At 35.3% G+C, this 27,889-nt stretch overlaps 1 protein-coding gene across 1 annotated transcript in view; it reads left to right on the top strand.

The window, feature by feature from the left end:
• Pde11a (phosphodiesterase 11A) overlaps positions 1-27,889 on the top strand; it is a 386,279-nt gene that overhangs the window by 112,516 nt on the left and 245,874 nt on the right. The window contains exons 3-4 of the mRNA XM_063259356.1: positions 22,934-23,023; positions 26,740-26,880. Of these exons, the coding sequence (XP_063115426.1) occupies positions 22,934-23,023; positions 26,740-26,880 (231 nt within the window). The remainder of the gene's footprint in view (positions 1-22,933; positions 23,024-26,739; positions 26,881-27,889) is intronic.

Below are 27,889 nucleotides of genomic sequence, written 5' to 3'. Positions count from 1 at the left end.
TTTGAAGTCATGAATCACATTTTAAGCTTTTAAAGAAATGAAGAGGGAGATGGGGGAAATCTACGGATGTTTCTTTAAGCAAACACAAGTTATGTCCCACTTTGTCAGCCATTGAATAATTAATTGCAGTTCAGAGTAAGGTAGATGTCTGTATTTCTTATCATGGCCCATGTGACTGTCATTTATTAATCCTTTTATTTATTTAATATATGTAACTAGAACAGCCATTGTATGTTAGGTATTATGTTAAATTTTCAAAAATATCAACCTAATATACTTGAGAACCTATAAACATTTTTAAACTAAGTATAGATCCCAAATTTTAGGATGGAGTACCACTGAGAATTTTGTTTAAAATCAAGGTTAATGGTAATTTTCCAAAGGGATTTTATATTTGTACACACTTAATATTTTGAGCACTCAGAATATTATAATAGGGTATTGATTTTCCTCTAGCAAACTCTTTTTTCCTCTATTTTAGTCTTTGTTGTTTTCATCCCAAGCTCAATAATGGGCATGTGGCTTGGTCTAGCCTATTAAAGGATTGGTTTGCTTTGGCTCCAGGGATGGCTTCAGGAATGACCATGTGATCCACTTTGGAACATTGAAAACAAGTCTTAGCAGTTTTATGTGAACAGTCACAAAAAAGAATTTCTCACTACAACTGTTGAACTTTTTACCTTGAGTGCTTACTGGTATCTAGAGCTACCCGCATACAGTGTTTGAGAATAAAGCCCAAATGAAATATAGCTGAGACATTCAAGATAGACAGGGACATTCAAATTCTAATCCAGAACTGGCTGAAGCTAACTCTTCCCTCCTACTTTTTATTGCAAAACATTTTCTTTTTCTGCTTATGTCAGATCCAGTTGGCATGTTGTTTACTATATGCATAACCTTAACAATATGCTACGGAAACATTTTGAGATTCTTACTTTGGGCCAAGTGGTGGAAAGACGCAAAAATGAGTAAGCCATTATCTCTGCCCTCAGTAACTCACAATCTAACCAGGCTTGTAGTTATTGATAAAAAATTAACTATAATATAAAATATTGAATTAGTGGAGTATAAAATTATGACGAAGTACAATTTGTTTGGTAAGTTGGAAAGAGAACCAGAGAGAAAATGAGGGGAAAAGGAAGTTTCCAAAAGACTTAATTAAGATAGTATTTGAATGAGATGTAAGAAAATAAGATTTTGACAGATAGACAAGCAAGAATATTCTAGAATGAGAGATAATGAACAAATACAGAAGCTATAAACCTAATTGCATGTAGAGATGACCAGTCTGTTTTGGCTAGGATACAATGATTACGGAGAGAGAAAAGTGCTAGAAGATGAGTCTAGAAAAGCCTGTTGGGAACAGACTGCAAAGGCCTCGCGTGTCAGGTCCTAGAGGCAGTAGAAAATTGAGGAAGTCATAAGTGTAGCTGGCCTGAGGTGTTGATGAGGGAGTGGGAGGAGGTCAAAAAGTACTGAGAGATATCTATAGTAAACTCTATAGGACTCAGTGACATTGGATATGGGACATGGCCCCTAGGTTTCTGCGTTCAGTTTTTATTAGAAAGATAATTTCACTGAATTATCACATTTCTCTTGGGAAACAAATAAGTTGTTGCGGATGGCTAGGAATAAGATCTCTCTCATAGGTATTTGTATGCTTTTAAGACACATACATGAAAATGTTGAGAAAATTCTTGGCTTTTGTGCTCAAGAGGATAATCTGGATTAGAAATAAAAACATAGCAGCTATAGGCACATAGCTGGTAATTTAATTCCATACTGTGGGTAAGATTTCCTGGAAAGAGAAGAGAATGATGTAGGAATTCCCAGAATAAAGCCTCGAGGCATTATAACAAGTAATAGAGGAAAAGTTAATAGTTTTGCAGAAGTGCGTAAGAAAGAGTAAGGGTTTGTAAAGTCAGTCAATGTGAACTATGTTAGTAATGACTGCATGACAAAACCCTTTCTCTTCTAGCTTCCTGAATGTTGTACCCCTCACTTGTCAGGTGCTAATGGGAGGTCCATGGACATTTTTAGAATCTAGTTTAAGGAAGAAGTCAAGTTGGAGATGCTTTTAACTTGAGTTTAGCTGACTATATTTATGTAACTTTCAGTTCTTTTTATGTAAAGTTATTGCCTTTCTTTGTAATTTAGAAATGGTTTCCCCAGTGCTCCCTTAGCCAGTATTCCAGCTTACTCAGCATCTTTCCTCAAAGATGCAAGGCCAGCAGTCCCAGGAGATGCACACCTCTAATCTTAGCTTCTTGGGAGAATTAAAAATTCAAGGCCAGACTGAGTAACTTAGTGGAATCTGTCTCAAAATACCAAATAGAAGAGGCTAGGGTGTAGCTCAGTAATAGTATATTTGTCTCACATGTGGGAGATCATGAGTTCAAATCTCATTACTGGAAAAAAAAAACCCACTGGCCACATTTGGATATGAATATGTTCCCCTGAATCTGCCCTGGAAGTATATATATATATATATATCATGGAAGAAAATGAGTTTGAGCTAGTCTTTGAAAAATTATTCTCGTCTTTCTTAGATGCCTAGTCAAAGCAGCTCTGTGTTGACTAGAGCTACTCAGGAATGCATTATATACAATGAGAAACTTTTTTTTCTTTGAGACTTATTACTATCCCATGAGAATTATGCAAACCTTAACCTGATACTGTATTTGTAGGACACATTGTACTAGTTCTGCAAATAGGAAACATCTCTGAGTAATGTTGCATAGATTAAGTGTCCTAACCATTGATAATTTAAAAGAAGTTTTGATTGACTATGCAGGAGAAAACTGAATAATTGTTCTGTGCTATCTATACAAGGAAGAGGTATTAAGAATTGTAGTCACATGTGGAGGTAATCATGTTGTCAAAAGCTTAAGGAAATAAATACAAAAATTTTATTTTTCTGGAAATTACAATGGTTGGAATATTTGTTAATTTTTAAGAATTTGTAATATTCTGGTTTATTTTCTCATTTTAAAATAAATATCTACTTTTATGCAAATATTTTGTTTTAATAATTTTTTCCCTCAAAATCTCCATCTTCCAGTTCATAGATTATAGCCTTTACAAATCTGGAAGTTCGCCCGTTGTTTTTATTTTCCTTCTGTCTTTAATGTTTCTTTTTTTTTTTTTTAAAGACTTTAAGTTTCAATTTTTTTGTCCAAATGGTAAAATATATCTCAACATGCTTCTTGACTAAATCATCCTTTTCTCCTGGATTTGAAATGCCACATTTGTCACGTAATTTGTTTTGTGTAATTGGCCCTAGACATCTGAATGACTTTTTGTTATTATCAAAATTTCAGTGCTACTGTTTTAACTATCACAGTCTTATGATAGCACCTTCTCAGTTCTCTCATTTCTTTTAATGTTGGCTACTGTTACACATTTTTCACTGCATTTAAATTTTAGAATTACTTTTGTTTTTCAAATTTTATGTGTATCATTTCAGCTTTTACCCCACATCTTTTTTTTTGTATCAGAAATCGAACTCATGATCTTGTGCTTGCCAGGCAGGCGCTTAAGACACTGAGCTGAATTCTCAGCCATTTCAATTTTTACAAGAACAAAAACTTATAGGTTACATTGAAGGGATAATTTATATTTCTAATATTGAGTTCTTTCCCTTAAAAACTGTATGTTTCTCCACTTTAAAAATCTTATTTAAGGATTAGGAGTGAGCATGGTGGTATACATCTATATAGTCCTAGCACACAAGAGATACAGACAGAATAGTTAGAGGCAAGCATGAACTATGTGGTGAGACCATCACCAAAAAAAAGTGTTGGGTTGTACTCGGTAGTAGAGTATAAATTTTTCTTTGAGACTTATTACTATACCATGAGAATTATGCAAACCTTAACCTGATACTGTATTTGTAGGACACATTGCAGTGTCCTACTGTTCCTTAGCATCTGCAAGGCTCTGGGTTCAGTCCCCAATCCTGGTTAAAAAAAATATTTAATACTGTTTAAAGCTTGCTAAAAATTTCATAGCCCTTGGGTAGTGCATTTTAACAAGTAACTTATTAAGAATAATAAGGCATTCATATTTTCTTCCTTTGACAGTTAAAATGAAATCTGATACCAATTGATTTGGAAACATTGAATCATTAGCTTAATGTCTTTAAAAATTCTTGCTCAGCATAGTGGCTATACCAGTACTCGGAAGGCTGAGGCAGGGGAATATTTATGAATTTGAGACCAGTCTGGGCTACAAAGTGAGTTTAAAGCCAGCCTGAACTGTATAGTGGGACTCTGCCTCAAAAAGAAAAAAAAGGAAAAAAATCTTGGTCTTTCCTTTTTTTGTATTTGGCTAAATTAAATTTTCTAACATATAAATATGTACATGTTAGACTTTTTAAATACTATTTTTTAAATGTTATTTTTAAAGAAATGCTCTTACCTGTTTTCAAAGGGACTTATTCTCTAGGTATAGAGTTTGTGCTACTTTCATCAGGGTGTACTAGCAGGATTATCATGTCTTCAAAAATATTTAAGAGTTTGACTTTGCTGGGTTCTGGAATAAATTAAGTAGCATAGGAATTACCTTGTTTTTAAAGGGTTAAAAGAATTTGCTTGTGATACCATCTGGCCCCAGTACCTTTTCTGAGAATCATTCTTTTGTATATTTTTCTTTTATTTTTCTGGTGATTGTTTTATTTAGATTTTCTCATTGTTCTTGGTTCCATTTTAATCTATGTTTTCTTTAAAATTCACAAATTTTCCTAGGTGTGGCTATGTATAGTTTTAATTCTAGCATTCTAGGAGGCTGAGGCAAGAACACAGTAAGTTTGAGTCCAGCCTGGGCAATTCAGCAACTTTGCAAGACCCTGCTTCAAAATGTGAAATACTAAAGCTCATGTGAAGGCCTGGACTTAATCCTCACAACCTTAAAAAAAATCAGAATTACATCAGATTTGCAATTAATTTAGGACTGCATAAAGGCTTATTGTGTTTCTTTCATTTTTTTCTGTAGTTGTGATTATATTTTTTGCTACTTTTATGTTTTAGTGTGGGTCTTTTCCCTCTGGTTAAATTATTGATTTATTTGTCTTATAGCTTTTTCCCTACAAGAACTATTTTTGAATTTATCTTATCAATTTTTATTGGATTTTTTCTCATTTATTGTTTTCCACTTTTATTTGTATTAATTCCTGCCTTCTTTTTTCTTCAGGTTTATATTTTTGTTCCTTTTGTTTTCTCTACATAATGTAGTCCCTACAGTAAATATTTGAACCTTTTATAAAGAAGAAATAGCGTCTAAGGAAGGGATGAGACAGTGCAGATACACTAACTGGCTAAAAAAGTAGACGGTGAGGGTGGGATCAGTAAAACAAAAAGCAAAGAACAAAAAACTTGTTTTTGGAAGTTTGGGGGATTTTGTTTGTTTTTTGAAGCAAGACTTCATTATGTAGTTTAGACTGGCTTTAAACTTGGTGATGCTCCTGCATCTGCCTCCCGAATACTGAGATTACAGGCTGTGCCACCATATCTGGCAGCATTTTAACTTTGAAGATGCTTCCCAGTTTGTAGTGTAGGCTGTTCTAGCTACAGAATGAAATCTTGCTGAATTACTGATGAATCACACAGGGATTTTCTCCTTGTTTCTTTGGATTGATACCCTAATCTGATTATAAATGATTAGTTCTGCACAAGATTTTTGTTTATTATTATGTCAAACTTTAAAGCTCTCTTTGTTTTTAAGGTTATTTGTGGAGTGTCTTGAAGTTTCCAAGTAGCATTTTTGTTTTTTTAGTTGCATAGATATAACTTGGGAATTTGGTCAAAGCTTTTACATGTATAATTATCATTTAGGGGAACTATTACATTAAATATTAATGATCTAAGCATATTTACACGTCCTTCTTTGTTTTAAACATCACTGGAGAATATTGCTAGAAATTAAAAAATAGTGTGGTTTACTATCAATGTCATTGCTGTTGCATTTTGATTATTAATTATTTTTGGAAAAGGAGAAAAAAGATATACAAGTAGAAGAATCCCATCTGGGTCTTGTGTCTCTTTAAGTAGCAACTTTATATTTCCTCACTATTTTTCCTGAGATTGTTGCTTATCTTCTGCAAGCATTTAAAAAATAATAATGCATAGTCTTAAATATTGGAGATACTTTTTTATGTGCTCCTAATAAGATTTTTAAAAATACTTCAGGTGATATAAAGATGCTAACACGGAGGTATTCTTTTAAACTTAGTTTTTAATATGTGTGAGACATTTACATTATTTCTTGCATTCAAATATTATGGTACCAAGGCCCACTGGTACATATAGACAGTATGTTTAAATTTATGGGTTTTTTATGGTGAGAAACAAAGTTAAGTGGCTACAATAATGGCAAGGGATGTGGTTATTGTTACTAGAGATTGTGAAGTTCGGCAGTGTTGGTCGAGAGGAGTATAGAAAAGAAAAACTGCTTTACTGCAATGACTTCCTACATAGGGACAATAGTCAGAGATGATTCCAGGATTTAAAACTGGGTGATTTAAACATTAATGGTTCATTTGGCACATATGGAGCAATTAGAAGAGTTTCCTTTTTCTTTAGGAGCACAGAAGATTGAGATAATAAACTCGATTTTGGAAAGCTGAGCTTAAAGTAAGTTAAGGACCTTTAAATTGAAATGTCTTTTAAGCTACCAGCAATGAGGAGTGCAGAGAAAAAAGTCAACCCCAGAGAGCCAGCTTCAAGCATCATCCCAGAGATGTCTACTGAAGACACAGGTAAAAGGAAGGACTTTGGCACCTATTAGTGCACATGGTTGGATTCAGAGTTCATTCAGTACAAGACTAAGAATGCTAAAATCAGACTATAAGAAAGAAGTGAATGTTTTTAGAGCTCAAGTCATCATGAGACTGAAACTTGTATCTAAAAAGCAGCAGAGGTATTTGAGGGGAAGTGGAGTTACAGACACACAGAATGGAGTCAGAGGCTGTTGCGAGTGTCTAGTGCACTCTGAACTCCGGGAAGAGACACACACACACCAAGTCGGGACATGGTGGGGTGCAGCGCAAAGAAAAGAAGCAGCAGAGAGAAACAGCAATTGCAACTGCACACCAAGTCTTTATTTCAGGGCTCTTATATAGTAAACCAGGTCAACTCACAGAGCACAGGCAATTATCTTGAAAAAACATTCTTTGTAACAAGATTTGTGACCAACTACAATGTTTCTAAGTTAAAAAAGCAAAAACAGTTCTTCTAGCCACACTAACCCAGGAGGAATCCCATTAGCTCAAGAATGCTTTTAATTATGTTTGTTCTTTCTAGCCACCTGAAGGTCAGCCACCTCCTCATGACTCTGCAAACAAAGCCAAGTACAGTATGGGCTCAGAGGGGGGAACATGTTCCCTCACTGGGGTCGGGCCTTCCCGTCCAGTACCGGGGGCTATTGTTTATTGCAGGTGGGGGGGGGGAGGGCAGAGCCTCAAAGTAACTCTTCATCTTCCACAAGAGGCAGAGGGAATTAGTGATGGACCAGATTTGAAGTGAGGCAGGAGAAGCAAGTCAGCAGAAAAAGAACATTTTCTTGGCTACCTTACTTACCTAGCAATGATGATTTTGTTGTCTTTTCTAGCTGACTGCTATTCAAAGGTTAATCCTTGCATGGCCAACCTACTTTATTTTGTCCTATTCTTGTATTATATATATATAAAGTCAGGAGGTTTAAGACTAAAGCTGAAAATATAATTTAAATAGGGCTGTCAGAAAGAGTTGGGCTTGTGTCTAATCCTAGCTACTTGGTAGGCTGAGACAAGAGGATCACAAGTCTGAGTTCAATCTGGGCACCTCAACAAGACCTTATCTCAAAATAAATAGAAAATAATAGAATTAATAGGAAAAAAGTGTACTTCCGTGGTAAAGAACTTGCCTAGCATGCCCAAGTCACTTGGTTCAATCGTTAGCAATGTAAAAAGGGAAAGAAGAAAAGAAAGGGAGAGAGACAGGAAAAAAGGAGGAGAGGTGGGAGAGAAAACTAAAACTAAAAATGAAAAGAAAGATAGACGGTACTATATACGGAAGCTAAAATGTAATATCTGTCTAGTTGGTGATCAAAAGTGAAAGGCTGCAGGAATAATGTAGACTAGAATAATTGATCTATTTTATGATCTTGTGATGAAAACTCACTGGCACACTATAAGACAGCCGTTTCTTTAAACTGCGGATGTAAACCAAAGATAGAAAGTGAAGACATGGACTCATGCAGCTATGAAGCACTCAGGGAAGATGCAAATAGGAATAGCAAGTAAAGAGTAACACATTTTCCTTTGAAGGAAGAAGAGAGGGCTCAGTGATAGTAGTTTGGAAGTACCCCAAAGTCCCTCAGAAAAATAGAAATCTAAAGCCTAAATAAAAGATTCACCTTGTCAGAGGAAACATGTATCTTCTCATGGACCCAGATAAAAAGCACCTAGATAAAAATTCCTTGGGTAAATTGATATTGAGATGTTTGAAGGGAAATAAGGAAATTATTTAAGATTTTTTAATCCAGTCATTTATAGAACAAAATAAGTAAATAAAAGCAATCTGGTTAAATTTATATTTAAAAGGGCAACATGTAATGGACAAGAATGCCCAGTTGCAATGAATCCAGCTACTACTACTAGTCTAAGCAACTACTAATCTACTTTATGAATTTTCTTTTTCTGAACTATGGAGTGGAATATTTTGTAAAAAATTAAAAGAAAGAGCTTTGCAAAACACATTATCTGATAAGATTGGTGTCTAGAACATATAAAGAACTCTAAAACTCAACAATAGATAAACATCTCAAAAATGAGAAAAGAATTGCTTAAAGAATGTATACAGAGATGATAAACCAGCCTATGAAAAGATACCAACATTGTATGCCATTAAAAAATTACAAATTAAAACAATAATGATATGCCACAGCATACCTATTAGCACATCTAAAATCCAAAAACCTGTCAACACCAAAAATCAATAGCATTCCTATACACTAACAACAAAACCACTGAGAGAGAAATAAGAGAATCCACACCCTTTACAATAGCATCCAACAAAATAAAATACTTAGGAATTAATCTAACAAAAGAAGCAAAAGATCTATTCAGGGAAAATTATAATACTCTGAAAAAAAGAAACTGAAGAAGACCTCAGAAAATGGAAAGACATCCTTTGTTCATGGACAGAAAGAACAAACATTGTGAAAATGGCCATTCTTCCAAAATTGTTATACAGATTTGATGCAATCCCAATCAAAATATTGCTAGTATACCTCACAGATCTAGAGAAATCACTCCTAAAATTCATCTGGAACCAAAAGAGACCCAGAATAGCAAAGGCAATTCTAAGCAACAAAGGCAAGGCAGGAGGCATCACAGTCCCTGACTTGAAGTTATACTACAAAGCTACTGTAATAAAATCAGCATTGTACTGGAATAAAAACCGACCTAAAGATGAATGGAATAGATTTAAAGATGCAACTACAACTACAAACACACTCAGATATCTTGTCTTTGATAAAGGGGCCAAACACATCCACTGGAAGAAAGATAGTCTCTTCAATAAATGGTACTAGAAAAATTGTCTCTCCATATGCTGAAAACTAAAACCAGACCCATGTCTATCACCATGTACAAAACTAAAGTCTAAATGGATCAAAGATCTCTATATTAAAACAGAAACACTAAATGTATTGGAAGACAAAATAGGCAGAAATCTTGAAGACATTGGGGTAGGTAGAGAATTCATGAACAAGGATCAAACCACACACAAAATACTTCACAGAATCAGTAACTGGGATTGTGTCGTATTAAAGAGTTTTTGCATGTCAAAAGAAATCTCCAGCATAGCGAAAAGAAAACCCACAATTGGGAAAAAAAAATCTTAGTGAACGGTCCCTCAGACAAAGGATTTCTGTCTAGAATATGTAAAGAATTTTTTAAAAAAATCAGATCCCCAAAATTCAAGGATCCATTCCAAAAATGGGCATCTGAAATGAATACACAGTTCTCAGATGAAGAAATACAAATGGAAAATAAATACACAAAAAAATGTTCAGCATCACTGGTCATTAGAGAAATGCAAATTAAAACAGCACTAAAGTTCCATCTCACTCCAGAAAGAATGACCAGCATCAAGAAAACTATCAACAACAAATACTGGAGAGGCTGTGGGGAAAAAGGAACTCTCCTGCACTGTTGATGGGAGTGTAGACTGGTGCAGCCACTGTGGAGGTCAGTCTGGAGGTTCCTCAAAAAGCTGGGTTTGGAAGTCCCATTTGTTGCAGGTATCCCACTTTTGGGCATATTCCCAGAAGAACTGAAAACATCATACCACAGTGATATATGTTCACCCATGTTTATAGCAGCACGATTTGTAATAGCCAGTTCTTGGAAACAACCTAAATGCCCATCAACTGAGGAATGGATAAAAAAGATGTGTATTATAAAACAATGGAGTACTACTCTGCTATAAAGAATGATCACACTGAGGTATTTATAAGTAAATAGATGCAACGTGAGACCATACTCATAAGTGAAATAAATCAAACTCACATGTGTAAATACCATATAGTCTCCCTAATATGAGAAATGGTAAGAGTACATAAGATACAAAAAAATTCAATAATTACAGTGAAGGATAAGAATCTGCTTAAAGGGGGAAAATAATATCTCATGGAAAATGAGGAAAAAGAAAAAGGAAGGGAAAACAAAAAATGTCTAAAATTATATAAATACACAAGCTAGCTAAGATGATTGTGCCACAAACTATAAGTCCTTGGAACAAAATAGTTAACATTCATAGGATTGGAACAGTTGTGCATATTATTGTATAGTGTGACCTGAGGAACTCTTGAAGATCATAATGTAAAATAACAACCCTAGTTATGCTCCTACCATCTTGTTTGGAAGGCCTATACTGTCAGTTTTCTAGGCTCTTTGCTATTGTTGTTTATATGTCTTTTTCCTTTCATGTTTTTCTAGGATTTTATTTTGTTTTGTCTTAGTTTGTTCATTTTTCCCCTCTAATACAGAAAGGATAGGTAGACATGTAGAGACTCATATATGTGTAAAACTTCTAAAAAGTTTATGAGAATCAATAATATAATGCACGATGAAATGAACAGCTACTTTGAAGAAAAAGAGACACTAAGGTACCCAGTGCTGATTCCATAGTGTCATGATGTGAAATCTAGCAATACTATTATTCTTTGTTCAGAGTAGTTTTAGTCTCTTTTGTTTAATTTCAACATACTTGAAGGTATGGACAGCTATTTTGAAGAGAATAAGAGACATTATGGCAGCCATTGTTGACTTCCTTATTGTCTGCTCTTGAAGATCTAAAATGCCTTCATCATCCTGTTCTGATCAGTTCTATACTATTTTGTTTTGTATGAATTCATTGTATGTGAAGATATGGGCAACTATTTGGAAGAAAACAAGAGACAATACGATAAGACAGTGAAGATCTCCGGTTGTCTTGCTTTGAAATCTGTGTTCCTTACATTGTTATCTTATGATTGGTTTTGTTATGTTTAATTTTACCCTTTTTAAAAATAAAAAATTTTTAAGAAACCATAGCAGGTGAAATACAAAGAGTGAAACTTTATATGAACTATTGACTTTAGTGAGCAATAATGTAATAGTTTAGTCAGTACTAATATTGATTCATCAGTTGTAACATATACACCACAGTAAAGCAAGTTGTTAGTAATAGGAAAAACTATGTATATTGAGCAGAGGAAAGGATCTATGGAAAATTTCTGAGCTCCAGCATTCAACTTTTTTACTAAGCCTAAAATGACTAAAACAAAAAAGTCTATTAATTTAAAAATAATTTCTGAAGGGAATTAAGTACTAATACATGCTACAATATGGATGAAGCTTGAGAACACTGGCAAATGAAAGCAGCCAATCACAAAAGGCCATGTATTGTATAATTCTTTGTATATGAAATGTCCCACACTTTAAGAACCAGAAATTTTTAAAAAGGAAGGAGCTCAATAAATGAGATGGCAAAATGAAGATTTTGTTACCAATAAGAGGAAATAGCGAAGATATATTTCAAATTTCAAGAAAAACTTAGATATTTCTCATTAGAAAATATTCTAGAGAAAATTTTTGTTCTTATATCGATTATGATATAATAGGGTTTTTCTGGCATCAGGATGTTGATATCCCAAGTTACACTGCAGTGCAGCTTCCTGAATTTATACCCATGCTCACTACTAGGTGGGAAATCATAATCTTTGCAGCTGAAACTCAAGAATGCCTGGATCGCACTGTAGCTCAAACTGACATCTGTAGGAGCTGTGCGTTCCCATGACAGGTGAAACAAATGGAAAAGATGAGATACGTAGGTCAACCTGCTTGTAAAAATAGCCTTGACAGAGTTACACAGGTGGGTATTTTCATAAAAGTTCTGAAACCAAGAGAGGGAGTAGGAAAAGTTTACTGAAACATATTATTTATCCATCTTGGAAAAAGAAGTCATAGCTTGTCAACTATTGGACTATATCAAGTAGATGGCAGTTACCAGTTGCTAACTATCTAGTATGATCTCACGATTTGTGAAAATTGAAAAGAGTTACTATGTTTAAAACATAAACAGTGGCTACTAAGTAATAAAAATAAAATAGGCCGAAGACATAAAGAGGGATAAAGACAAAAACTAGAGATACACAACAATTTATGAAGTATTCAGTATCACTAGTAGTCAAATAAATACAAGCTAAGCCAAAAATAAGTATTGATTTGATCTATCAGACAAGATATAAAAAGTGTTGTATGAATAGGGGTAATTGAATACTCTGATTAGTGGGAGTGGGAGTTTCAATTAAAGAGCCTTTTTTGAAGGATGATTTGGCAGTAGTTACTAAGATTTTTGTGTACATATTACTTTATCCTTAAAATTTTGCTTCTAGGAATCTAGCCAACATAAGTACTGCCTAGGTGCTTAAAGTTATGTATGTAACGAAGTATGTAGCTGCAATATTTATAATAGGTCAAAATTGAATATGAATGTCTATTAATGGCTTCAACCCTTAGTGTGTTGTTCAGAGATTAAGATGAAGGAAGTAGATCTCTAAGTTGACTGTAAAGATTTCCAAGATGTGTTTGCAAGTAAAAAAGAAGTTGTAGAAAATAACTTACAATGTGATCCTACTTATGTTTACAAATACCCAAAACTAGGTATTGTAGGTTCATTAAAAAGTCCCAATAAATACATTCTAAAGGCTAGCTGAGTCATTCCTGGGGAGGGATGTGGGTAGAGGGACAGAAAATGAAGGTAGAACGATAGTTACTTTTTGCACTTATATGTTTATGTTTTGTCAAAAAAATAAACTTTACATATGATTGAGTTATTTTAAAAATACAAACACATCACTGAAATTATTCATAAAAGATGTAGAATATTGCCTAGCATGGAGAAATGCTATATAAATGTGTTGAGTAAAATAAGCAAATCCAATAATAGGGCTATATCCTAAGAGTACAAACATGAGATATGTGCAGATTTAATTGAAAGAATATTTAACCCCAGGATTGTTAATATAGAGTTAAAAACAACTCCTAAATGTCCAATATCATATGATGAACTAAGTAAACTAATTTATATATGTGGAATACTTTTGCTAATTTTGAACAGCTTTATTGAGGTTTATTTTACATGTCATAAAATTATTCATTTCAAGTGGATGATTCAATTGACTTTAGTAAATTTATGAGTAGCGAAATCATCATCATAAATCAGTTTTAGAAAATTCTTTCAAGAAGATCAAATGCCCACTTACAATTAATCCAGCTACTACTGCTAGTCTAAGCAACTACTAATCTACTTTATGAATTTTCTTTTTCTGAACTATGGAGTGGAATATTTGTATGCATAGAAATTGATCACTAATAAAGATAATCAATTATAAAAGGCAGAAAATATGATAAAACATTACATATAGAATTAATCTATTTGACCAAGAGATGGAGGGGAAGAAGAAGGGGATATAAACAGAATTAACACATGTTATTATGAGCAATATACTAAGTCTACATGATGAATGTAACCTTTAAGTACTGAAAATATGTACTAACAACCCTAAATGTTTTAAAAATTTAGAAGAATAAAACAGGAAAAGAAAGGATTAGCATACTTGGATTTATGTGAAAGGAAAAAGAGAGAGAAGGAAACCTTAAATGTTACATACCAAATTATTAATAATTCTTATGCCTAGACAGTAAAATTATGGGCACCTTTTTTCTTTCAAAATTTTATTACTGTAAAAATTTCAATTATCCTAGAATGGCTCCTGCAGTGGATTCATTAGTATTCTTCTATCAAAGGACTATCTGCAGGTAAGAGTGATAATTTAGAACTGCCTGCAGATAGAAGAAGATTATTTCTTCAAAGTTATGGGAATGGGACCAAATAGTAATAAGGTTATTGTTGCATATGATGACTGGGGCTTGCATGATTCAAGTGGTCAGTAGGCCAGAACCTCTAAAACATCAGAGAGAATAAGTGTTGATGCCACCAGTCTGCTTGCTAGGAATTGGGTCCAGCCTATGTGCCGTTGGGTAAGTGCAGCTCCCTGGAGATATTTTAGCCTGCGCTAGTTTATAGTAAAGAGGGGAAAGCACTGGATGGGAGCTTATGCCGGCCACCCACGGGCCCCAGTTTTAACGCCAGGCCCAGGAGCAGAAAAACCTGCCACCCCACTCTGCAGGGAAAACAAAGAATGATGAGGGTGTCTAAGTAGGAGGAACAGAATCTGTAAAGCTTCACATTTTTGAGTGTGTTCCGTCCTGGATTTGGACCATGGAGGATCCCATTTTGGGGTTCCTTTTCACTCCTCTCCACATTTCTTCTCCTTGTTGATTTCTGCTTTGTTGTCTTGCCTTTACTTTGTCTTCTAAAATCCAAACTTCTCCCTTCTCCATTATTTGACATCTTGTTTTTTGTAAGTTAAACTCATTGTTCAAAATGTTCTTTTAGGGGACACTTTTAAATGGTATGTATTTTGATGATCTATTCCATGCCAATTTTAAAGCAAAGTCTGTGTTTCTGTGTGTCTTTTGGAGGCTGATTTCTCTGAAGAGCATCACTAGTAGTAAAAGTCTTCCATTACCTCAGAATATATATTTTGAAGTGAACTAATAAAATTCATTTATGATTCTAATTTTTGAAATAAAAGCCCCAGCTATTGTTATTACTGAATTTGTGTAGAAAAAAGATCGGAGTGATGAAATTATACCTCTGGGAGCAGAGATTTCCTCTGGAATCTTTAGAAAGCTCATCTTTTTATTGTCTTTAAATACGCTGTTCCTCCCAGAAAATGTTTCATTATATAAAAGTAATGTGACTCCTTTCAAATATTAATGTTATTTTCCAAATTACTGTACTCAGAGAGTTTATTTAGCATTTGAATTACGACTCTCCTAAAACATCCCCAGTTCCAAGTCAGTGTCCAGGAATCAACAAAGCTTTGCCTCATGCTCATCCCTAAGAGCAGAGAGAACTCTGAAAAAGCCGTTTTCAGTGTCTGCAGAAAGGAAAGAGGTGTTGCTCATTGGTGGGAGAAGCTTCTCTCACCTATTCATTTTGCTGGGATGTGGCTGGGATGTGGCTCTTTAAACTGTTTTGCCTTCCTGGAGAGAGGTCCTTAATAAAGGGCAATGCCCCTGGGAATCAGTAGTGCAGACCTCCAGCATTCTTCAGTGATGCATAACTGGACCAGACCTGATCATGGAGCTTTAATAGCCTTCCTCTGTGGTTTGCGAGTTTAAAAAGGCTGCTTACCTACTGTCTTCTCTGTACATTGACGGAAGGCCCAGTGTTCAAATTTTATGTTTATTAATAATACTTTTATGAGTTTCCAGGGCGAAAGTGACTTTTTTACACTGTTTAATGATTTTCAGTTTAACTCCCTTTCTGAGTGGGATGTTGTAAAGATTAATTAGCCAGCGTTCACAAAGTGCTTTCATGCTGAAAAGTGCTACACAAGGGTGTACAGACTCATTAGCTTCTCAGCCATTAAGGCTTTTCAGACGTTTTGGCTTTCAGAAACTAGATGGTAAACGCCAAAGTAAGATTTTTTTTTTAAGGAAAGGAGGGACTTCAAAAGGGCAGAGTAGAGCAGTATATTGTTTTAATTTTGATTTTTTTAATAAAAGACATCTGTTACTCTTGGATTGAAAAAAAATTTGTTTTTCCATTACTATAGTTTCATTTTTTCTTGATCTCTTTTTTAAAAAGATGTATTTTCCTATCTCCTGCAGTTTTATTTAGAAACTCTACAGCTCATTCTCACATGGGCATCCATAGTACAGCTGTGTGTGGCCCAGGGTGTTGAATTATCATGTCTGTGAATGAAAGGGTATTCTCTATAATAAAGATCCTTAGTCAGTGTGCAATGAATCATGAAAGTTAATGCCATTTCCATCTACAATGGCTACCGGTCACTATATAGACACCCCTTATCTGAAGATGGTGTTACATCCCAATAAATCCATCCTAAATTGAAAATATCCTAAATCATGAATGTGTGTAATACACTTAACCTTCAGTCACCCTAGCTTAGCAATATGGTTCTCTGCAGAGCATAGGTTGTTTATCCCTTACCATCGAATGATTCACCAGGAGTTACTATTTTCTGCTGCTGCCCAGCATCACAAAAGAATATTGTAGCAAATATTGCTTCCCTGAGAAAAGTAAAAAATTCCATACAGTTTCTACTAAACCCATATAGCTTTTGGATCATCATAAAATTGAAAAAAATATAAGTTGAACCATTTTAAGTCAGAGGACTGTCTTTGTATGTCTGAGTTTTATATTGCTCAATTAAGTCTTTGACAGAGGCTGAAGAAACACAGAAGAGGCTACTAAACACATGGAGAGAGCCTAAAAAGAAAGTAGCAACAAAGACAGGTAATCTATGAAGAATTAGACTGACAGTTAACTTTTATTAGTAACAATTGTGTATGAGAAAGCAATAGTGTCTTCTAAGAACTGAGAGAACATAACTGTAAATGTAGAGTAGTCTAATCAACTAAATTACAATTTAAGATTGATCATAAAGTTAATATGTGTTGATACAAAACAAAAACAAAACATTTACCACCAACAACATTAACAGATATACTAAGTAATTATCCTCAAAGAAGAAAGAAAACTAACAGAAGAAAAGAGATCCTACAAGGAATGAAGATGGGAAACACCTTTGGGTGGATCTAAACAAACATTAACTGATAGTAATTACAGTAGCCAATTTGCAGTTATAAAACAAGATGGAACTAAAAAAAAGTAACAGGTAAGTAGTATTAGCAATATTGGAAGACAGCACAAAATGTTCAGTTATATTTTATCAAAATGTACATTAAATTTCTAGATTAATCATGAAAATAAACGAAATAAAATCAAGAGCAGTTGCCTCAGTAAAAAAAAGGAAATGAAAGAAATTTAATATAGGTTTAGTAATTGTTCCTGGGGCTCTTATAGTTACAAACAGTAGGTGGCTGTGTTGTGGAGTTCATAATATATACACCTTCAGAACAAATGAATAAAAATAATTGTCTTAATGATATATGAATGGATCCTAATAATTTGGGATAAAATATTCATTAGTGTCATCATATACAAATTACACAAGGAATTGTGTTACAGAAAGGAAGTCAACCTTAGGGAATCCAAATATCTATAAGCATCTATAAGCATCAGGACAATAGCCTGCCTGACCCTGCTCCAGAGTAAGATAGTATATTTATTATATTGCATAGTAAATAATTCTTCCTCTTGCTCTGAAAGGAAATACTTCTGTCCTCCAAGACTTTTCATTATACATCTTTCCAAGTGTCTTAAGTAGAGTTATTTTATAAAAACAATTTAAAATTGAATTTCAAAGTAGGCCTCGTATAACACAGACTGATACAAAGAAGCATCTGAAATGTTTGAATAAATTATTCATGGAAATGCAAGTGCAAAAAACTCAATTTTAAAATGAATATGTTTTATTTTGTATTATTTAAAATATATGTAACCAAAATGACAATATAATAAATTGTAAAATGATTATACATTTGATAGATATAGTTGGAGGTGATGAATGAAGAGAAATAATTCCAAGTGATATAGATAGTAAAGATATAGTGGAATATAGATTACTTTTGGGGACTAACCAGCAAGACTTTCTCAGTTTGTGAAACTTAGTGTGTAGACTAGGAGATACAGCCAGGGCAAATCTTTGAAGGTCTTTAATTTCACAGAGAAACTTGAGTGTTAACCTTTATTTTCTGTGCAACTATTGAAGGAAATTGAATTGGTTAGTAATCATTTTGTGGGTATAATTGATGCTAATGATAAATTTGAGACTCAAAATAGTGTCATGTAATTTATTACATAGGGTATTGCTGTCCCAGTGTTTGACAGGAGAAGGCAGCCAAACAGCCTTTGTTAAATTGAACTGATCTGTAATGTTTCAAGCACAATGAATAGGATGCTACTTTGTTTTTCTGTGGATGCTGCTGAGGAAGCATTAATTTGAAAAATTAGAGTACATAAAGTAAGCCAACACAAATCTCTTTTGCCATTCAAGATGGGTAAGTGCTTCCTAATTGGCTTAAATTGGCAAAATTTTTGTTGTCTTTTTTCCCACAGAAGAATAAGAATTGGAATTACATTAAGACATGAAGGGTTTGTTAGATTTATATGAGAAAATTTCATGAAAGTGATATTTATTAGACATTTAAGATGGAGGAAGATTAGGGAGTGGCTTTTCCTAAGGTTGTCATGGTACCAACTCATCCGTCAGGGCTGAGTTGAGAAAGAACTCTGGGAGACAGAGTAGGGCAGATTAAAGAATGAATCACACTGATCTGACTTTCTTGAGAGGTCACTGTACTGACCATACAAAAAACAGTTCATACTTTTTTGGAAAAGTTATTTGCAAATACAAATTTTTAGATTGAAAACTAGGAGTGCCAGACAAAATTAGATGAGGATGAAGAAATTTGCCCTTAACTGTCCTTGAGCTCTTGGGGACACTGAATTGCTTTCCAAGACTGGGCCTCTATACAGTGTACAAAGCACTGTGGCTCCCAGTCCCTGAAGTACTTTACTTCCTGCTGTACAGCTATAGCCATGCCACAGGATGCTCTGCTGTTTTTCTCCCTTCCACAAGTGTAATCTGATCCCCCTGCTACCTGCTGACAGCCCCTCCTAAAGCAGCTTCTATTCTGCCTGAATATTGTTCTCTGGCCTCCATTATCACACTCGGATGCCTACTTTTAAGATCTGCTTTAAACCAGCTGCTTGGCAGGTCACCCCCTGAGGACTTCTTATCTCTGGAAACCAGGCAATGGCTACTGTATCAGAACTTTCTGTTCTAAGCATCTTATTATTGCTTATACAGTGAGAGTTCCTTTATAGTACCAGCAGTCTCTTCCCATGTAGTTAACTGGGCCATTAGACTAACAGTTTGAAAGATTTATATTACTTTGAGAGGCATGTAAATGTAGAAATGAGGAAGGTAGTTTCTAGGGTTAGGCTATAAGGATTCGAAAATCCATACTGACCTCAGTTCTTGAGAACTCAAGTTTTTCAAGAATTATGAAGAGTCTAAGATTTTACTACACTTAGTGAGCGGCAAGTTTGACTGTTGTGATTTCATAGAAACTGGCAGAAAACAAAAGATTCCTGGGTTAGTGACAGAGAACAGTTTATTACTCAAAGTAATATTTACAGCCAAAGTATCAGTATTTATGCTGATTCCCTGGTCCTGATAACTGCACACACAGTGGGTTGCATTTCATGAGTGGAACCTCAAATGCAAAGATCCCAAAAATTTTAAAATGGATTGTGATTCTTCCTGACATCTGCCTGGAGGGAAACATTACTTTTATTGCATTAGATAGTAAACAGTTTTGCTCTTGTTCTGGAAAGACATAGTATCTCTACCTTTCAACGTGATTCACTATATGAACACCCAGAATGAGGTGCTGGTTTTTGCAACGCTTCTGTTTGCAAGATATACAGAAACATAAGACTTGAGAAAAATTGTCTCCCAACAATTTGTATAGCTTCTCAAAGCATTTTTTCTCATTTTAGAAATGGAATTAGTGGTATAAGGTATATAACTGTGAGAACAAAATGGATATAATACATATACAGTTCTTTATATCATGCCTGATACCTAGAACCATGCCTGTCACATTGATAAAAGGGTGTTATTAGTGTTAATCACTGTTATAAGAGATTATTTCCTTGAATAAGATGCAAGCATGTTTGTGGCATCCTTTTTTTTTTTCTTCTAATAAACAGAGTATTACATCTCACTGATATTTTTAATTATTTAGGTCACCAAATATTAGAACTAAAAAAGACCATAAAGCTAGCATTTATGGATAAGGAGAAAAGTTCAAAGAAGTTATCGGATTTGCTGAATTACACACAGAAAAGCCATAAAAAGAAAACAATAGTCATCTGATTTAAGATTCTTATTCTTTTAGATTACATATATGTGTGGTATAGCTTAATCCATACTATATTACCAAATAACTGATGCGAAGCTGAGCTATATTAGAAAACATTTCATATGTTAATTTGGCGACAGTTTTCTTCTTACATGCTTGATTTATAAACTACTTTAAACCCTTGAAGACAAAAATATTTTGGAAAGTAAATGGTACTCTTACTAGGCAGAGGCTTATAGTCTCACTCAAGATCCAGGCTCTTTATATATTGGATAAAGAATTCAACAAGACACATGGAAATAGTAAGAAAGACAAAAATTTATTAAAGAGAAGGTACACTCCAAAGAAGTATACTCCACTCCACAGGAGCTGGCAAATGAGAAAGCTCGAGAGTGAGCTTGACACAGAATGGCCCATCTGTTTTATGTTTGAGAATAAAATACACTCCAGAGAGTTCCAACTGGGCAATGCCTGAAGATGAGTTTCAGCGTTGGCTTTTCTTTTGTTTTCCTAGTATTTTGGGAGTTGGATAGTAACTAGACTTCTTTCTATTTAATTGTGATCATGACAGGAGAAGGGTTTATAAAGGCCTATATGGAAACAGCATGGCTGCAAAGCCCACCATAAATCTCAGAACCATAAAGCTAGTAACAATATAATGACTGTGGAGTTGCCCTTGGTTTCTCTAAAGCAGTTAGAGCATATGACCCCTGGGCTCATGCTAGATATCAAGGAAGTGCGGTCAGGGCAGGAGTGTACCTTTTAGGCTTATTCCAAGATGTCAAAGAAATATGGTTAGGGCTGGTGCTCCTCTGATCTTGAAGAATCAAAGGCATCCTATTTGCTCTGAGCCTAAGGCCTGGCTGTTGCCCATACTGTCTCTCGCCTCAGTAAAGAGTTAAAATAACTAACTCAGGGGAATATATTGCAGGTATATGTCAACAGCTTCAAGCTGGCTTATAAAACTTACTAAGGTATAACCAGGAACATCACGGAAGGAGAAACAGGAGTAAAAGAAAATAACATCTGGTTCCAGAAAGCAACTTGTTCCTTCTGAAATTTACCCTGGAAAGATCTGTAAAAATGAACTCATTTTGATTTTGTACCTCTCCTTAGAAATAACCCTATTATCTGTCTTTCTTTTTCAAGGGTGAGGCCATAGCTTTAGCTTCTGTGAGACTCTGAAATTCTTTCAAGAACTTTAGGTCAGAGATGAACATGCTTAGATAACCAAAGCAAAATTTCAATAGGAATAAAATGATGAGTGAGAATTATTGTTCATTTTTATTTATTTCAAGTCCTCTACAAAATCACTTTCCACCCCCACATAATTCTGTTCTGGGTGCTGTAGGGATGTTTCACACATACTCATGTGCGGGAGCTGAGGGGCTCATCTCTCCATCCCTCGTCCTCAGGAGCAGTGCCCTAACCTCTGCTGGGCACAGGCAAAACTGCTTGGTGTTACCATTGCTCTGTATCTCTTCACAGGATGAGGGTTGTGCATGTGAGTGTGTGTATGTGCCTCTGTGTGTGTGTGTGTGTGTTTGTGTGTGTGTGTGTGTGACATAGACATAGAGAGACAGCAACAAAAGATGGAGACAGACTCAAAGATGGAGAGATTGAGAGACAGAGAGATTGTGATATAAACCATGCTGTTTTCCTTCTGCCTAAAGAACTTCTAAAGAAATGTCACTTGCTTCTATTACATCGTGAAACATTGAGGGAAATAGCTCCTTTCATTTTTACTGGAAGCGTTCTTTGTGTCTGGAATCAGATATTCTACAAGATGAATTTGAGTGACAGTATCAGACCTTGCTTCCCTGTCACGAGATAGTCCTTGTTAGGGTCAGGCCTGACACAGCTGATTATTTCTTCTGAAAGAAGGAGTTCTCTTAGAGATTCCCTATGGTTTCCTCAAATAAGCTTCTGTAGATCCATTTTGCATTGACGTCCAATTATATACGCCCAGAAGTGGACAAAACTGGAGCTCTTTGGAAAAGCGTCTAGGCCCTCTGGTCCTAGGTTTCCATTGAGCCCATCCCTCCAGACATTCCTCAAGCTGTAACCAACAGGTGAAGTGAGATCCCTGCTACAGATAAATTTGTACAAAGAGCTGACTTAGATCCGCATGCCTCCAAGTGTGAAAGTGGGCACATGCCTTAAATTCTAGATATAGCCTCATTCATTCACTCACTTGTTTATTTCTTACCCAAGTGGGAATACTTCAGACACAAATCTTGAATGATACCTATCATAATGTCTGTATGCCTTAATAAATATAACCCCAGTGCCCCAGGAAATGTTTGATTTATACCATCTTATAATTTTAAAACATCCCTTCTGAAATTAAGATGCTAGTATGAACAACTCTTAATCCCTACATTGAAATCTAAGTAGTCCAATCAGACATTTTTGAGAAATATGAAATTCAGTTCAATGGTGGATGTTTTAATGTTCTCAATGATGTCTCTGCCTCAGGTCATGCAGATGTATCTCCCATTTTGTGGAATCGCCATATCTAATGCTCAGCTCTTTGCTGCCTCAAGGAAAGAATATGAAAGAAGCAGGGTGAGTAGAAAGAAACTTTGCTGATAGTCTTCAAAGCTCTCTATCTTCCTGGTTTCTGAGTCAGCATGTCTCTTAAAAACAGCAAACGATCTATGAATAGACCAGGAATATTTTTGTGCATATAATTTTGAAAGGCTATTGCTGAAGATATCCTTTAACAATAAGTCCAAATGGAAATGGGCACAGATTCTCTGTTGTGGTTTGAAGTAAAGTGTCTTAACTTATTTTAAAAAGAAAATTAATTTCACATCTCTGTGATAAGACACTATTCCTTACTTTCAGTTTTGAAATAGTAACATAATTTGGTGATTTTTTTATAATGTAATTCCTTTAGAAGGCAAAATATGTTACAAACATGATCTCAACTCCACCTCCCATATTTTGTTTTTGGATTGAATGGTTTTCTAGAAGAACATCACAAGCTATTTTTGATAATTATGAGAACATTATAGAATTATAAAGAAATATGCTCAGAGGGAATTGTCTCACATACCTCCAGGATTTATAGAACACCACAATAAAAAAAAGACACTGTTGCTCAACAAATACTAAATTATTAAACATATTAAATTGTATTAGACACACTCTACCACTTAAATATAGGAGGATTATAACTTAGTAATATATTTAGCAAGATATTGGAAAAGGCTTAAAATTTGGCCTTTTTCTTAGTCTTTCCATGGTCACTTACTGTTTTTCCTTGTACACACTGTCATTTTTCTGTTATGTATATTTATCACATGGCCTTATATTATTTATTGACAGCCCTCCTCTGCATCATAAACTCTTAAGAGAAGCTGCATATACTATTAATCTTTGCATCCTTGTGTAAAGCACAATTCATTTACTCACTCAAAAATATTTATTATGTAGTTTGCTTTACACTCTGTCTAAACTCTCTGTTCTCATGGAATTTACCTTCTTAGATAATAAATTAAAATCATGTAATGTTAGTGGTAGAGTTAGTGGTAGAGACTGATGTGGAAAGGCAGGTTGGAGGGGTGTTTGTTTTAGAAGATGATTAATAAGATGTCTATTCGAAGATGATACAGAAGCAGAGGCTGAAATGAAATGAAGGAACAAAGACACTCAAAAATCTGCATCCACGCAGTGGAATTACCAGGTTCCTAGACTCTGAGTCATTATATTTAGAGAACAGAGAGAAAGGGGGAGAGTGAACAAACAAAGAAAAGAAAAAGAAAATGGACATGGGGAAGTCATTCAGGGACCAGATGGTAAAAGAGCCTGCGGGCATGTCAAGAACTTTGCCTTTTATTCTGATTGTGGTGGAAAGGCATTAGAGAAGTCTAATTCACTTTTTAAAAGGGTCACAGTGGCTTCCCAGGAGAAAATAACATATCAGGGAAGAGGACAGAAAATTGAAAGCAGGGAGAGAAGTTAGAAGAAATCTACCTCAAAGCCAAGAGATAACACGGCTGACAACATGACAGTGAGGAGGAAGAAAGGCATTTCCCTCAGGTTAACTGTGGTTGCTGATGGGTGTAACATGCAAAAATGACAAGTGGCTTGTGCGTTTGGCCAGTAAACAATGGGACACAGGGTGCCTAAAGTTTTTGAGAGATGTCAGGACTAGGGATTAAGATTGGGAACCATCACCATACGCATGATACTCAAATCCAAGGGGCCAACAGTGTTAATACTGTGGATAAGAGAAGGAATGAGATCTAACAAAGAGCCCGAACCTGAGAAGATCACTAGAAGGAAAAGTGGGAAAGTGAGGAACTTGTTTTCTGGAAGGCAAATGATGTTAATAATCAAGGAATATTCCATTGTGTGAAATTCTTCCAGGGCCTGTTGAATTACATATCTTCCTAGATGTTCATTTCTTTGTCTCCTGCTTTGGAGCTGGTCTATATTTTTATTATGAAACTTTTGTCATTTGTTAATAAAGCAGCAATTTTCAATTAGAAACAAAATTGTTGTGACTTGTCGGTGGCAAGACTCAAGGGATGTTAGTTTTTCCTCTGAGGTAAGTGTTCTTGCATATAGGTCCCTGAGGCTCTCTCCATGCAGTGACAATAGATTGAAAAGTTAAGTAATTGTTTAGTTAATATCATCCAGCTGAAAAAATGATCTGGATGATTAAGGAAATAATATATCCTCCCCAAGTATTGGACTTCTGCTTGTAATTATTAAGGTAATTATTTGGTTTCTAATCTCATTTGAAGATGAAGTTATGGTTGTATTGGCCTCTTCAGTGATTTGTTGTCCAAATGCCTGAGAGTCAGGAGTCCTTTCAAATTGCTTTTCCCCTCCTGGTATTTTCTTTCGGCTTGCGACCACAGGGTATATGGCTGTTAGCCACAATCACAATCTTTCTTTAGAGAGAATACTACTCTCGGATTTTGTTCCTCATTCAGGGGCTCAGTAAACTAGACTAATTTTATGGATCTATTAACTCATTCAAATGCTTTTCTACCTGCATGGATTCAGAGAAGAAATTTTCACACGTTTCAAATTGCCTCAGGACAAAATAAATTCATAATTAGTCATATTACTGGCTTGATGATTCATGACAGTGGATATAAGCGAACTTGAAAATTCATGAAATTTTTTGTGAGATATCAGCCCCAACTCACTCCCTCTATTAAATTCTATCAATAAAATAGATTCAGTCAACTCATCACTTTTGATTGTCTTTTTTTTTTTTTTTAATCTGTACCAGGGATTGAACTCATGACCACTTGCTTGCAAGGCAGGTACTTATGCTGCTGAGCTAAATCCCCAGCCCCTGATTGTCCTAATAGAACCATAATGTGTACCATCGATACACAGCCTGCTATTCTGAAGACTAAAAATATCTGTGTCATTAAAAAAATTCCAAACAAGTATTATTTCAAAGCATAAATTGCAAGGTCACTTGGCTGGAGAAAGTGGAAGATTATTACAGTTTGTTTATTTATTTATTTATTGTCTTTTTGAGACAAGGTTTCACTGTGCAGTTCAGGCTGGCCTTGAACTCATTTTTTAACCCACGCTGGCCTTGGACTTGCAGTGATCCTTTTGTCTCAGCCCCCAGCATGCTGATATTACTGATGTGTACCACCATGCCTGGTGTAATTTAATTTAATTGAATACACAGTGTTCAAGTTAGAATTTAAGTTTTCATTTTTAATTTTTGTGCTTTTTGTTTTGTTGTTTTCCCTGGAGAGTCGAGGGTGAGGCAGTATTTTTTCTTGTGGAGAGGGGTTAGTGGGCATTTTATTAATTTTTTGAAAGCTCTGAACCTTAATTAGCATCACCTCCATAATTCAGAATTCCATGAGATATGTATATTAGTGAAAATAAGTCTCAAGTTTGACCATGAAACTATTTCTTCCTGACAGTGAAGAAAACTTGCTTTGTAGTTTTGTGGAATAAATGTTTTTTGGAGAAAATTATGTATTTATTATTTGTAAGGTGTTAGTTTTGTAAGTAATCACATAGTAGGAAAATTACTGCAGAAGGAGTAAAAGCCTATAGTTAATGACCACAAGGCCCCTGTTATTTGGAAACTCCATTCTGCAACTGTACTTATACTTTAAGAGTATGTTATAAAGTGAAATGATGAATTATACTGAAACAATCGTGAATGCTTTAAAAAAAACTATGTGTACAAAAATGCATTATTAAAGCACAGACAATATGGATTTTTGAGGGTAAAAAATTTTTTCACTCTTATATCCTCCTAAATACATCCATCTCCTGTGTCCCAGGCTTTGTTAGAGGTAGTTAATGACCTCTTTGAAGAACAGACCGACCTGGAGAAAATTGTCAAAAAAATAATGCATCGGGCTCAAACTCTGTTGAAATGTGAACGCTGTTCTGTTTTACTCCTAGAGGACATTGAATCACCAGTAAGTTATCTTTTGTTTTTATTTTTCATGTAGAGCCAAGAACTGTGAATGGAATAAAGCTGAGTTTATCTGTAATTAAACTTGTGAAATGGTCACTGGAATGACTCTCTTTATTACTCTTCTAACCACAGGTGGCTTTTTCATAAATGAAAGTTTATGTATCTATTTGTTGTAGAAGAGGGGATTGAACCTAGGGACTTTGCACTGAGCTACGTTCCCAGCACTTCTTTTATTTACTTATTTTTTAAAGTTTGAAATGCAGTCTCACTGAGTTGCCCAGACTGGGCTTGAACTTTGGCTCCTTTTGCCTCCGCCTCTCAGCATGCTGGGCTCACAGGTGTATATCAACATACCCAGCTATGAGTTGTTCATGAGCTATGAGCTAGATGTTTGTTCATTCTTGTTTTGTTCTCACCTTAAAAACATGACCCTGAGTTAAGGGAGAACTTAGAGATCCGTCCTAGCCCTGTGTATTGACAGATGAATGAGATAAGGGGCTACCAGCAGGTTTACCTTGCTTTACATAGTTTAATTAGAAAGAAACTCAAGCACCTGCCTCCTGTTTTATGTACCCATGAAGGGGAAAGCCCTCAGCATTGCTGGGAGTGCACTGACTGCAGGGACTGCCCTGTAGCCTGAACAGGGGAAGAGGAAGCCAACAAACAGCTGCAGAAGCAGTGGCTTAGCTGGTTAGCACTGGTTGTCTTGCTGGCTTTTCCAGGCTCTTTGGGTGCTACTTTGGGCTTGTGGCTCCTGGCACGAAACAGCTTAATCAGCTAAAGGAGAATGTGTTCCACCTCACCATGGGGCCTCCTTGTACTCCAGAGTAAGCGTTATCTAGCCTAGGAACCTCGGGCTGGCTGCACTTGGATGATCTGTGACCAGTTTTAAGTTCTGCTCCACCCACTGGCTCTTGGGGGGAAATCTGCTGGGTAAATGCATAACAATATTGAAAATAATGATCATCATCCATCAAAGTTCTTGAAAGTTAAATGTCTAAGCCCTTGAC

The sequence above is a fragment of the Cavia porcellus genome, unplaced genomic scaffold (assembly GCF_034190915.1).
Source record: "Cavia porcellus strain 051 isolate PalLab524CR breed Dunkin Hartley unplaced genomic scaffold, mCavPor4.1 scaffold_12, whole genome shotgun sequence".
NCBI lineage: Eukaryota > Metazoa > Chordata > Mammalia > Rodentia > Caviidae > Cavia > Cavia porcellus.
The sequence above is the reverse complement of the archived record's forward strand: the minus strand, read 5'-3'. Positions and strand labels throughout refer to the sequence as shown.